This window comes from Lynx canadensis, chromosome D2 (genome assembly GCF_007474595.2).
Source record: "Lynx canadensis isolate LIC74 chromosome D2, mLynCan4.pri.v2, whole genome shotgun sequence".
Lineage (NCBI taxonomy): Eukaryota > Metazoa > Chordata > Mammalia > Carnivora > Felidae > Lynx > Lynx canadensis.
In genome coordinates, this window is record NC_044313.2 from 70,083,457 (window position 1) to 70,096,166 (window position 12,710).

General features: G+C 56.5%; 1 protein-coding gene across 3 annotated transcripts in view; it reads left to right on the top strand.

The window, feature by feature from the left end:
• Positions 1–6,642, top strand: part of TRIM67 (tripartite motif containing 67) — a 51,876-nt gene extending 45,234 nt beyond the window's left edge. For all 3 annotated transcript variants that reach the window (XM_030334841.1, XM_030334843.1, XM_030334842.1), the window contains 4 exons: positions 181–319; positions 1,659–1,962; positions 4,589–4,751; positions 5,884–6,642. In XM_030334841.1, the coding sequence (XP_030190701.1) occupies positions 181–319; positions 1,659–1,962; positions 4,589–4,751; positions 5,884–5,949 (672 nt within the window). In that variant the 3' untranslated portion in view covers positions 5,950–6,642. The remainder of the gene's footprint in view (positions 1–180; positions 320–1,658; positions 1,963–4,588; positions 4,752–5,883) is intronic.
• Positions 6,643–12,710: the final 6,068 nt, after the last annotated feature.

The window sequence follows — 12,710 nt, forward strand, 5'->3', positions numbered from 1 at the left end:
CAGCCAGGAGTAGAGTTTGTGCCCAACTTGGACACGGTCTATGACCCTGCCTCCAGTCCTCCAAATGTCCCTTGTTCAAGAACTCTGCTGAGGCGCTAGCACTTTGAATGTCAACGTGTTGCCAAGAGAAACTTTCCAAATAACGGAGGCACCTCCTGAGCAGTCTTGGCTGTCTTTTAGGAAGTGTATGTGGGCAAGGAGACCCTGTGCACCATCGATGGTCTTCACTTCAACAGTACCTACAATGCCAGGGTCAAGGCTTTCAACTCCTCCGGCGTCGGGCCTTATAGTAAAACTGTAGTCCTGCAGACATCTGACGGTGAGCACTGGGGTGCTGGGGGAGGACCAGATTCAGGCACGGGCGGATGAGCTTCTAAAGGAGGATGGCAGGGGGTGAGGGGTGGGGGGAGACTATCAGCTGTGCAGGGCAGGGGAGTGAAGGGATGGAGGAAATTCGGCAGCAGCAAAATGTATGCGTCTCCTCCCAGCCCTGTCCCTGCCCTTCTCACCACGGCCCCTTGCCTACTTCTCCCTACTCATGAGCCACAAAAAAAAAAAAAAAAAAAAAAAAGGCCATTTCTTCACCCCATTTGCTGGCGTGGGAAAGGAGACAAGGATGTGAGAGGCTCAGGGAGACCCAGGGACTGAGACTGCATAGGACAGACCTGGAGAAAAGGCCACTTAGTCCCTGGGTTTGACCTTCCCCCCAGTGGGAAACTATCCCTCGAACACCTGGCACGAGAGCCCAGATCTGATGGCTCACATACCCAGCTGCGTCCTTTCAGGTTTCAGGCAAGAGGAGCACATCAGCATCAGTGGGATGTTGGTCATCTGTGTCCTTAGCAGGAAGAGATGATGTAAATAAAGAACATGTCCCAACAAGAGCCTGCCCTGCTAACCCGGGCATCCCAGGATGGTGTCAATCCTGTTTATCGTCATCATGCATCCCAGCACATCCTGCGGTCGCCCTGAGGAAGATGTGACACGCCTGGTTTGTCTCCCCAGGACCCAGGGGAGAGAGGGCAGGGGCAGATGCTGTTGTCAAGGGCACGGCTGGGGACGCTTTTCTGAAGATCACCAGCTTTCTGCCCTTAGGTGCCCTCCGCCCTGCAGAACAGTAGTTCTTGCCCTGAGCACTGTGGTCACGATTCTAGAGTCAGGACCTCACGTCCCGCAGCCTGAGGATATCGGAGAACAGAAGGAGGAATGCGAAACAGGAGGATGGAGCGTGGCGACTTTGGTTATATCACTTCACCGCTCCGGGTCTCGGATCCCACACCCACAAAGTGGGGCAGGGATTAACTCCTTCCTCTTTAACTTACAACGGTGTAGGAAGCGTAACAGAAGGGTGTCGGAAACCAAGACTCCATAGAATGCATTTAGATTTGGGGCTCCAGGGCTCGAATGTCTGCGTTCCTTGGCAAGGCTGGGTTCGTGGGACCGAGAGCTTGGATGAACAGAGATCGGGGAGTGTGTGTGTGTGTGTTCGCGTGTGTGCGCGTGTGTCCCTGTGTGTGCCTGGGAATCACACAGGGAAGAGCGTGTGTGATGCTGGATGCCAACTTGCTGATAGATGTGGGTGAGTGAGTCTGTCTCCGAGCCCAGGTCGGAGACTGCTAGCGAGTCCCATCCCTGACTCTTGCTTCCTTCCTTTCCAGTGGCCTGGTTCACCTTTGACCCCAACTCTGGGCACCGGGACATCATCTTATCCAATGACAACCAGACGGCCACCTGCAGCAGCTATGACGACCGGGTGGTGCTGGGCACAGCCGCGTTCTCCAAGGGCGTGCACTACTGGGAGCTGCACGTGGACCGGTACGACAACCACCCAGACCCCGCCTTCGGGGTGGCCAGGGCCAGCGTGGTCAAGGACATGATGCTGGGCAAGGACGACAAGGCCTGGGCCATGTACGTGGACAACAACCGCAGCTGGTTCATGCACTGCAACTCCCACACCAACAGGTGCGTTGCCAGTGGCGGGGGGCGGGGGGCAGTTGGGGAATGAGACTCCTGTGGGGGACAGCATCCCTTCTGCTAGGCATCAGGAATGTGGGGGAGGCCTTTCAGCCAGTTGGGTGTCCCATTTCCAGGGAGAAGTGAGTGTGTGCCCAAGGGTCAGCATGCAACAGAGACTAGAGTGGCCCCAGGGCATGTGACTTTACAGGTCACCCGGCCAGCCACACGACCAGGCTCTGCCAGGTTCCTCGGCTGCCACTCCCTTCCCACTTCTGCTCCGTTTCCCTTTAGACACTGTCAGCCAGGGGCACAGCCGGTGTCCTTGCGGCTGTGACCATGTCTCTACAGACGTAGCAGGTGCCATTGCCCTGGCAGTGACACTGCCCCCCCACCGCCCAGCCTTGTGTGGGCTTTGACCCAAGACAGTGCCCCCGAAAGGGCAGGCCTGGGCGTGGCAGGCACTGTTGGGGTGCTCACTGCCGGGGACTCTGCCATGGCTGCCTTACTCTGAGGCCGGCCCAGGGAGTGGTGTTACCAGGGCAGACACAGGAAGATGGGCCCTTTGGGGTCGCCCTGGGAAGATGTCCCTGATACCTGGGCTCCTTCAGGGACTTGTGGGCACCTTGATCTCTCTCCTCAGAGAAGGCAGTGGGCCCCCCCCCCCCCATCATAGCTCAGTGCTTACTCTCCTCACCCAGGGATTCCGTGTTCACACCCGGCCTGTGTGTCCAGGGTGGGGGTGGGGGATGGAAAACCTTTTAAGGCCAGCACTGGCCAAGGAGCCCAGAAATAAAGAATGGTAGTCACCTGGAGCTGCCCTCTCCCCACGCGATCTCCTTCCTGGCCTGCTCAGGGCCATCTCCCCAGGAGGAGCCAACCTCACGGGGCCCAGCTCTAGGCCATGTCAGTGAGCCTGGAGGCTCTCAGTGTTCTGGCCCCAGGAGTCCTGATCTGGGGCAGGGACTTGCCTGAGGGTCCCCAGGGAAGCAGACTGCACCTCTCCCACCTGCCATTTCTCTGGCAGTGACCTCTAGCTCTGGAGGCCTGCGGGAGGGTAGCACCTCGTCCCTCTGTCCCCTCTGCCTGGGCCCTGCAGGCTGACTGGGTGTTGCAGGCTGCCAGGTGCTGCGGGCTGACCCGGCACTGGATCTACCCCCGGCCGCTGTTCCCAAACCACAGAAGAGTGGAGTCCAGACCTACCAGCTCCATCTCTACCTGCTTAAACCAAATGGTGCCCAGATACACCGCTGATGGGGGTAATAACGGAGCGTTATTGAGCTTACTTGGTGCCTGAGGCTGTAGGAAGCACCTGACTTCCATGATCTCCCTTAGTCCTCCGAAAAGTACTATTGTGATTGGCATTTTACCCATTAGACCAAGGGCTTAGGTGAAACAAGCGTCCCAAGTCACAGGGCTACTTAGTGGCGCTGTCAGGACTCGGCTCAGAGTCCCCCCGGGTAGGGGGCTGCGGTGGGGAGCCCATGAACCTGGGGCAGCCAGCGCTTGGGTGGGAATCACGTGTTTGCGCCTCACGCCGGTCTCTACCGCCACCCGGCGGTCAGTGTCCGAATAGCACCAGGAGCCCGGTCGTTGCTCCCTTTCCCCACCTGCAGGATCCTGTCCTGGGGTCCTGACACCGCTCCCCACCCCCACCCCACGCCTCCCGCCCTGGGGAAATTTGACCTCCTGGGAAGTGCCTTTCCCGTCAGCGCACCGAGTTTTCCCCACGACTTTCCTGTGCTCTCTGCCAGGCCATCAGCCCCCAGCTAATCAGCACCTGCCCCATCAGGAAAGGCTAAAAATGGTTTTCTCATCAGAGCCGAGCAGCTGGGGTGGAGGATGAGAGCTCAGCCCTCAGCCCTCAGCTAAGGGAAGGGAGTCTGATGGACCCTCTTCTTCCACGGACAGGAGGCGGATCAGCCAGGGAGCCTGGGGAGAGCATCTGAAGAGATGCTTCTCGCGGGCCGATATGAATTCCCACCACTGCCGAATGTGGGATCACAGACATTTATCAAGAGCTCCACAATTTAGTCTCAAGGCCCCACCGCTGGCGCTCATGGGATGGCAACTCGGGACTGGGGACTTGATTCCAGATTCAGCATCTGTCCCCTGCCACGCATGGCTGTTCAAGAGTCCCTGGGATGTTTCGGAGAGCAGCTGAAGTCGAGTGGGCCTCGAGATCTCCCGAAGGGCTGGCGCTCTGCCTCTTTGTGGATCTCAACGTTCTCGCTGGTTAAAACTATAAAGGGTGCCAAGCTAGTTCTTTCCCTTGGAGGGCAAAGGAGCCTTCCCTACCCAGGCTCCAAGCTCCGGGTGTTTTCAGGTGGGACCCGCTCATCCACACCCTAACTCCCTGGGTGCCCAGGTCTCAGGGACTGCCAGGAAACCAGGGACTGAACAAGCCGATCCCTCCGGGGTAAGGAAACTTACACGAAGGGTAAGGTCTTCCTGTGTGGCCCTTAACTGGAGAGTGCGTTTCAAGGCAAGTCTCACAGCCCAGAAGAACAGCTCCCTGCACCTCCATGAGGGCTGTGTGTTTTAAGTGAGGATATTCCTAGCATCTTCTGAACCACCACCTACATCCCAGGCTAGATGTGGTGGTGATGGGGCTTCCTGGGGCTTCTCTTCCCAGGACGGAAGGCGGTGTGTGCAAGGGGGCCACTGTCGGCGTGCTCCTGGACCTGAATAAGCACACGCTGACCTTCTTCATCAACGGGCAGCAGCAGGGCCCCACAGCCTTCAGCCATGTGGATGGGGTGTTCATGCCAGCCCTCAGCCTCAACCGCAACGTGCAGGTACCACTTACCCTTCCGGGCGGGAGCTGTTCCTCTCGGGGTGCTGGGGCCTCCGAAGTGCACTTGGACGATGTGGGCTATAAAGAAGCTGACTGCTGCCCGCCCAGGCAGAGAGCCACCTACCAGCTCCCCTTGGGCATTCCCCGGGGACGGTCCTCTGTGGCATGATCAGTTCGTACTTGTTCGCTTGAGATAAGTGGAGGCGCTAAGCTGCCAGCTTGTGGAGCCACAGTGGGAGGGAGGGGGGAAAAGGGAATGGAGGGGGAGGCAGGTGGGGGTTCCATTTTCTGGGACGGGTGCGATGGAGGCATTCGTTAAGCCATCAGGAGGAAGTCAGTGCCCCCTGCCCAGCTTGAGCCGATGGCCAGGTATGCGCTGGGGCCTTTCAGGTATGGCTTTCCCCAGAGAGGAGAAGCACAGGGGGGCTGGGAGAGACCAGTCCTAGGGGCTTTGAGTCTCCTTCTGCCCCCTCTCACCCCTCCCTGCCCCCTCTGGCTCCCACCTGAAGCAGGCAGGAATGTTGTGCTTTTAGATCTCAGGGCTGGAGCCAGTCCTGGGGGGCTGGTGAGGGCTCAGGAGGCCCCAAGTGGACAGAGACAAAATGGGAGCTCAGTGAGGGGGCGAGGGTGGGAGAGAAATGTGAGGGCACTACCCTTAGCTTCTAGCAGAGCCCTCATCCCTCTGGGAGTCCTGGCTGTGAATACTGACAGGCCTACATCAATCACTGATTGATTGATTTGTACCTGCACTCACTCACGAAAGGGCTTTGAGGCAGCCTGAAATATAACAGATGTAAGAAAGGAACGAAGGCCATGGGAAGAACGCAGAAACAAATATACAACCATGAGAACCGTTCACCTGCTGCAATGGAGCATCAGCCTTGCCGGGGCTCCTGGGACAAGGTGGGAAACCCAGGCCCAGACCGGCTCCTCAGGATGAACTCGGGGACATTACGTGAGTGAGACTGGGCGACAATAAACAGCATACCCCGCAGTACAGAGAGGCCCTCAGGCTGCTGTCTGTGGCGACCCCAGCGAACAGGGGGCCTCGCACGAGGCCGCTGGGCTGTCTGAGCACTCAGGATTCTCGTAGTGGCCTCCCCCATCCTCACTGACTGGGTCATCTTTTCCAGGTCACCCTGCACACAGGATTGGAAGTACCAACAAACCTGGGGCGGCCAAAGCTATCGGGCAACTAGCCTCCCGGCCCCAGCTGTTCACCGGCGTCTGGGAAAAGCCCCACCATCCCTCGCTGAGGTCGAAGGACCCGCGAGGGCAGGACGATCGCCTTGAGGGGTGCAGCCCAGCAGCCGCTCAGTATCTTAGCGACGTGTTTTCTTTGGAGGGTGAGAATAGGTCTGCAGGCCACGCTTGTTGAGGCAGCTGGTTAATAAGCGGCCACTGGTCGGTGGTGAAGCTGCGTGTGTGTTTCTCTCATTCCTCCTGGACATTTCGAATGCTCACAGAGAAGGAACTTTCTCGAGGGAGGGAGAAGGCATCCGGGGTTTATGATTATGTTTCCTGCCATCTGTTTTCAAAGCTTGTCTTTTATGCTGGTGGGGGGGGGCAAGAGGAGGGCCGACTTTGAGACTGGCATCCTGAGAGCAGAGGCAGGAAGGCACTTCCGGAATCCCACTCCCCAAGTGTTGATTGACCCTTTGCTGGGACACCTCTCTGTCCCGAGGCTGCAGGTTCTCATCTCCTCCAGGAAAGGTTCTCCTTTTTGCTTTTTTAGTCCTGGAGTCTCCACAACATTATGCCCTTGCAGACCTAATCCAAGGTTGATAGAAAGGGGCATTAATCTTGACCTTCACCATTCCCACTGACCTTCACCATTCCCACTGAACTATTGAGAACCTTTAAAATGGTTTCTTTTGGTCCTTCATTAATCAACTCTCTCTCTCTCTCTCTCTCTCTCTCTCTCTCTCTCACACACACACACACACACACACACACACTAGCCTGTGAAAATGCATTCACTCAGTTCTTAGTCCTTAAACACAAAAGAAAACAATGGAATTGGAGTGACCACATGAAGCGTGTCTGCTGGCTGGCAGCTGTTTTCTGGAACTGCAAGCTTGTCTGAGTTGCTCTCTTCCAGGCTTTGGTCCTCCCAGGGGGACCCTGGGGAAGCCTCTTAGAGTCTGCCTACCTTTTCTTCCAGACCCACCCTACTGTCATCATGAAAGTAGGAGATGGCCCCCCATGGCAGTGGTGCCTCTGCCTTGGGATGGGCAGGTCCTCTAATGAAGGCAGGAAATAGCAATATCAGCATGTCCCTTACACCCCAGACTCCCGGGGTGAGCCTGGCTGTGCCAGAGTCCCAGGCCGAGCCCCCTAGCAGGGCTCCCTCATGGGCCCAGGAGGTCCCCATAGAGTCATTTGCATCTCTCAGAAACAGAGCTCGCTTTCGGGGGTCTGAGCCCGGAGCCCGCCGCGGTCCTGTCCCCAGAGCACCTTCCTGTCCCCTCCTGCTCTTCCTCTTTGTCACCTGCCACCTCCATTTCCATCTGGTGGCGAAACTTTCTCCTTTTTAAAAAGAATATATTTTATCAAGCATTTTATTTTTGAGGTTGAGGAGTACCTTGTCCATTTGCTGGATTGGATTTTTATAAAACTTATCCCATAAACCGGCAGCAACTGTGTTTACTCGGTTCTACCTGCTTGTGTAGACACTGCCCTTGTTTTCTGAGCGGCCAAGGCCAATGCTGTGTAGATCCTGCCCCCCTAGCAGCAGATCCTACAATCCTACCTCAGAGCCCACGCACCCTCGGACCTCGAGGCTGCCTTGTCCCCGCCGTGTGGGCAGACGTGGCCGGCTAGGCCACCTGCCCGGCGTCTTCAGGAGCTGCTTGGTGCTGTTTCGGCCTCCGAGCTCGGGTCCTGGCAACCACCTGCGTGTGGAGCTGAGGTCTTGCCTCTTGGTTCTCCGCCAGCGGCGTGGTTTCTCAGGCACCCGGAGGTCTTCCTCGTCCTGTCCCGGACCCCTGCCAGAGCCCCGAGGGGGATGCAGGCTCCTGCCTGTCCTCCTGCCTGCACCTGCCTCTCCATTTCACTCCTTAGCCATAGCTTCGGGTGGACTCAGCTTGGAAGCTGGGGAAGCTTCCTGAAGATTGGAGGACACAGAGGAGCCATGGCCTTGCTGGGGCTGATGAAGCATGGCCTGCAGGTCCAGATGCATCGGCTTTGGGAAAAGACTGGCCAGCGTGCCGGGAGTGACACCAGGAGTGAGTGTGGCTGGGGAAGGTGGCAGTGGCTTCCTGCGGCGGGGGCTGGATGAGAGGCTGGGGAGCTTCCAGAATCCCCGAAGCTGGGCTCCCCAGGCGGCCCTGGCTCTGCCTGTCTGGAAAGGAGCTGCTGGAGTTCAGCTGGACTTGGTGACACCCTCGGGACAGCCAGCACCGGGGTCAGAGGGAAATGTGGAACAGGGAGAAGCAGCAGTCCCACAATGGCGGGGGTGGGGGGGGTCTCTTTAGGAAGAAAAAGGTAATTTTTCAGAGGGAAGCCACCAGAACTTGCCGCCTCCCTGCAGGGGTCAGCAGCTCCAGGAGGCCCCGTGAGTGTCCCCAGCAGGCACCTTTCCGGCTTTGCTCCTCCAGGAACCCAGCAGCACCGTGTCAGGCTGTCCTGAAGCCACCTCTCCTGTCCTCAGCACAAAACACCTTTCAGGGACAAGAACGAACCTAGGAGAGAAGGCAGGTCTGGGCCACACTTGTTTTCGAGGGATCGGCCAAACAAAGAAGGAATCATCAACGGCTGTGGCCTGACTTACGTCACCCTCCCAGGAAGCCCCTGGGATTCGGAGCAGAGGCTACAGGTCGTGAATTTCTCATTGGCCATCGAATTCCCTGTCCCCTTACAATGTGGTGGCATTTTTGTACTGAGAATTGTATCAAAATGATGCTTCTGTTGGGCTGGCTGAGGAATCACTTGGTGTTTGTCTATCAAGCAGTTTCAGTGAGAAGAGAATTCAAAGTAACTTAAATGTCAGGTCCCAATGCATTGTAAATAATGCCTCCTTGACGTAGTTCCGCGGTTCGTGCTCTGCTCGTGAGCAAGTTTGCTCAAAGCATATGCCTTTCCTTTTAGAATGAATCCCTTTTAAGCGTCCACTAGCGACTCACCGCAAAGCACCCTAGCTCCTAATTCAAAGCAAAAGCTAAAACATTGCACACAGCCCTCTCTGCCCCGTCGGGGAAAATAATGATTCTAATCAAAGTGGACATCAGTAATCCTGACCCACAAAGTAACTGGCATAAAAACTATGTATACAGTTTTATATATAGCTCTGGGCTGAATCTTCAGCCCTCCGTGAACTCTGTGGTTGTGACAGTGCCCTCGGGCGCCTCGTGGCCCACGGAGAGTGAGGAGGGTCATGCTCTCCAGAGTGAGCCTGGGCAGAACCGGAGTTCACCAGGGACGCTGGGAACGGGTTCGTGCTTCCTGCTCTTGGTGCCCGGGAAAGCCCAGCCTCGCGGTGCCCGTGCCCTCTGCCTACAGATTCTCAGGAAAGGATCACAACGCAGGTTCTACGTGTCCTTCTTCCGGGGACATTTGCATTTTAGCCTTAATTCTGGTTGCAAGTGAAAGGCTCGGTCCCCTGTGAAGGCATGTTTCAGCACAGACGAGCAGACAGTTGTCCTGTGGCCACCCACACGCGGTGAGATGGGGAGGATAGGGAGGGTAGGTAACACTCCGAGGTGGTGAGGGGGGGGACTCAGCACGGGAGTGCCGGAAAACACTCTCACAAGGCCCATGGCTGATGCCAGGGTTCCTCAACCTCAGCACCCCCCGGGGTGGGGAGGGGGTGGGGTTCTCTTATTGTTGTGGGCTGGCCATGGCCTCCCCACACTAGATGCCGGTAGCACCCCCCCAAGTGAGGGGTGACGACCCAAAGCGTCTACAGACATTGCCAGATGTCCCCTAGGGGACACCCTGGGTTAAGAACCACTAGCGGTTTGTCATGTGTCCATGCGTCAATATGCAGGGTGATGCTGGGGTATCCACTTCAGCATTACCCGGAAAGCCTGTATCACAATGTATGGACCTTCCTACCCAAGACCAGGATTGTCCTTCCATAGGCCTGCAGTGCTCTGCCAGCCGGGGCAGGTAGGGGGAAATGGAGGTGAGCCACCAACAGAGGCCACGCTGTCAGGTCTCACTTTGTATTTACTGAAGATGCCCCCCCCCGCCCCCCCCCCCACTCCTAGAAGACACCCCCCATTCCTAGAAGGCAAAACTTGTTACCAAATGTTTCCTTGGCCGCTTTTGCCTGGAGGCAACAGGAACTTAATGGATTTGTGGCCTATTATCTGGTTTTAAAAATCTAATCAGATCTCATTAGAAGATATTTAGGGTCTCTGCTGATTCTGGGAAATCTCTACTTTTGTTTTGCAAGTAAGCCAGTAAGCTGTTTTCAAGGATCACTTTCCTTGGCAGGTTCCTCCTTAAAGAGAAAGAGATCCTGGTGGCTTTCGCTTTAAATGGACTGTACAATAGGTAAGAGTAGGTGTGGGGTAGGATGTGTGGCTCAGGCACCGCATTCAGCCCTCAGACACTCGTGTCTTTGAACCTGGCTTTGATATTGGTTCACACGTCTTAAATCTTTCTGTGCCTCGGTATCCCCACCGAGGGAACGCTTTTGAAAGAAAAGAATATAGTCTCTCATCTATTGAGTCTAGGCTAATGGTCCCCTTCAAAGAATCAAGCCTGTGTGGTGACCTTCCAGAATGTTCTCCGACCACAAGACAGTGTCTTCCATCCCAGCCTCTTGTGACCAGGAGCATGTATGTATTAACACTGCTGCCTGGCCTTGAGGAGGGAAAATTGACATTTGAAATAGGCTTCACATGACCATGCAAAGCAACACCCCAGACGTTCCCATTCCCAGCAAGGCCTGTTTTAACGGTACTTTGGTGCAACGTGCTGTAAGCGGGCCACACGTCAGCATTGTCATTGTTAGTCCCAAAGGCATCTGTGTGCAGAAGCCCCCATAAAACGTAGAAAGAGGTTGACCTGCCTCTCTGTCTCCTCGGTCACCTTAAGTTCTAACATCTGAGGCGTCCCCCAACCCATCCTGTGTCTCGGCAGGGGAGCGGCTTTGACAACCAATGTCTAAGAGTAAGGCAGGAGGCACCTGACCCCGCGGCTGGGAGTCTGCATGGCCCTGGGACTCCACTTGCACTACCTGTTGGGGAGGGGGGTGGGGGGTGGTTCCCGGCTTTCTCGGTGAACGACGTTGGCTTCAGGCAGGAGTTGGGAGACCCCACAGGGGAGTCTTGTCTGGAGGGCACAGGCTGCCCAACCTAGTCCTGGGGAAGACCCCCGCAAGGTGGGCACCACTCACCAGGCCAGGCCCTCAGGCAGCCTCTGAGGAGACTCCAAACACAGACTTCAGATCCAGAAAAGCGGCCTCCAGTGGCTGTGGAAGCAGGAACACGGCGAGTGCCTGCAGACCTTTCCAGCTCGTCCCACGCCCGGTGGCTGGGCGTCCCCAGCCTGACTTCCTCGGCACCAAGAGGAAGCGCGGAGTGAGCCAAGCAGAAGACGTTAAATGCATGATGTAGACGTGCTGCTTTCCCACTAACTTTGTCGTATTCAGCATGAGTGATTTGTTTAACGTTGGCAAAGGAATTTAAAAAGTAACAAGCTCTGTGTCCTTGTTTTGGCTGTCCACAGTTCTTGCATTTCCCTGCCTTCCTCTACCCCCGCCCCCCCCCCCACCACCATCGCATCCACTTTCTGTCACAGTTGTCCGTATACGGTGGCAGCTCTCGGTCCCGTTGGTGTTCGTGTTCCACTGGAAACACGGGGGGAGGGGGGAGGGGGGGGAAAGCAACTTTTTTCTAATTTTTGTATCGGTATCCACGAGCGTTTGTATTTTTTGAATTGCAAACACTGTGTTTTCTGGTCTTTGGGGGGTTGGTTAACTTTGTGTATTGCCTTCTGGAAAACCTGAGTTTTATCACAGTCTTGAGCAGATTTGAAATAAATTCTTTGGACACTGCCAACAACCGAAAGGCAGGGCCCGTTCTGGATTACTGCCCAGAAGCACAGCGCGCCTCTTGCCACGCGGGCCCTGGGTGGCGGCGGGCGGCTGGGACAGGGGAGGCGGAAGGGAGGCCACCCCGTCTCTCCCCCACAGGGCCTGCGCCTGTGAGACGCCATAAGGCTGTGCTGCGTGTGCCCACGAGATCTTGAAGCGGTTGCATGGCTCTGAGCAAGGTGCATCTCAGACAAGAGGGGCTTTATGAATTCATTCTCGCAAGAGGGGACAGGGCTAGACATTGGTAACAGCACATGGTTAAGGTACATTCGTGAATAAAACATTGGTCAGGGGTTACAAGAAACTGAGATTTGGGGGAGACCTCCTAATAACCTATGAGCATCAGGGAGACTGACCGGCCCCTTCAACCACACCGTCTGAGCCCAAGTGTGTCCGACCTGAAACCTCTTAGCCTTCCTCAAACTGCGGTCCTCACTAACACCCATCTCAACACACCTCCCCCAGCAGCCCCTTCGGCCCGGCCTCACTGCCCGGTTAGCTGCTGGATCCCTGAATGGCTTGCCTGGGGAGGGGCGGTTGCAGACTCCAAGATGAGGCAGCAGGGCATTTATGAGCAAGGGCTCTGCAGATCAACCCCCTTGGGAGCGAAGGAAGCAGGGCCGGCCAAGGGAGACATCGGGTTGGGATGCAGACCCAGCAAAGGCCTCTGCCGCTCTGGGTTGGGAGAGGGGCACTGGGTTCAATACTCCCGTCTCGATCCAGCACGGACGTGGGCCACCCCGGGAAGGAGGTGAGGTGATCCCTGAAGAGGGCCAACGGCTGAAGGTTGTGCCTTCAGTGCTCAGAACAATAAGTTCTTCTACCCGAAAGAGGATCTGAGGGAGACATCCGGGCATCGACCCCCCCGCGCCACAGGTCTATACGGCTCCTTCAGAATTCCAGTGAGGGAAGCTT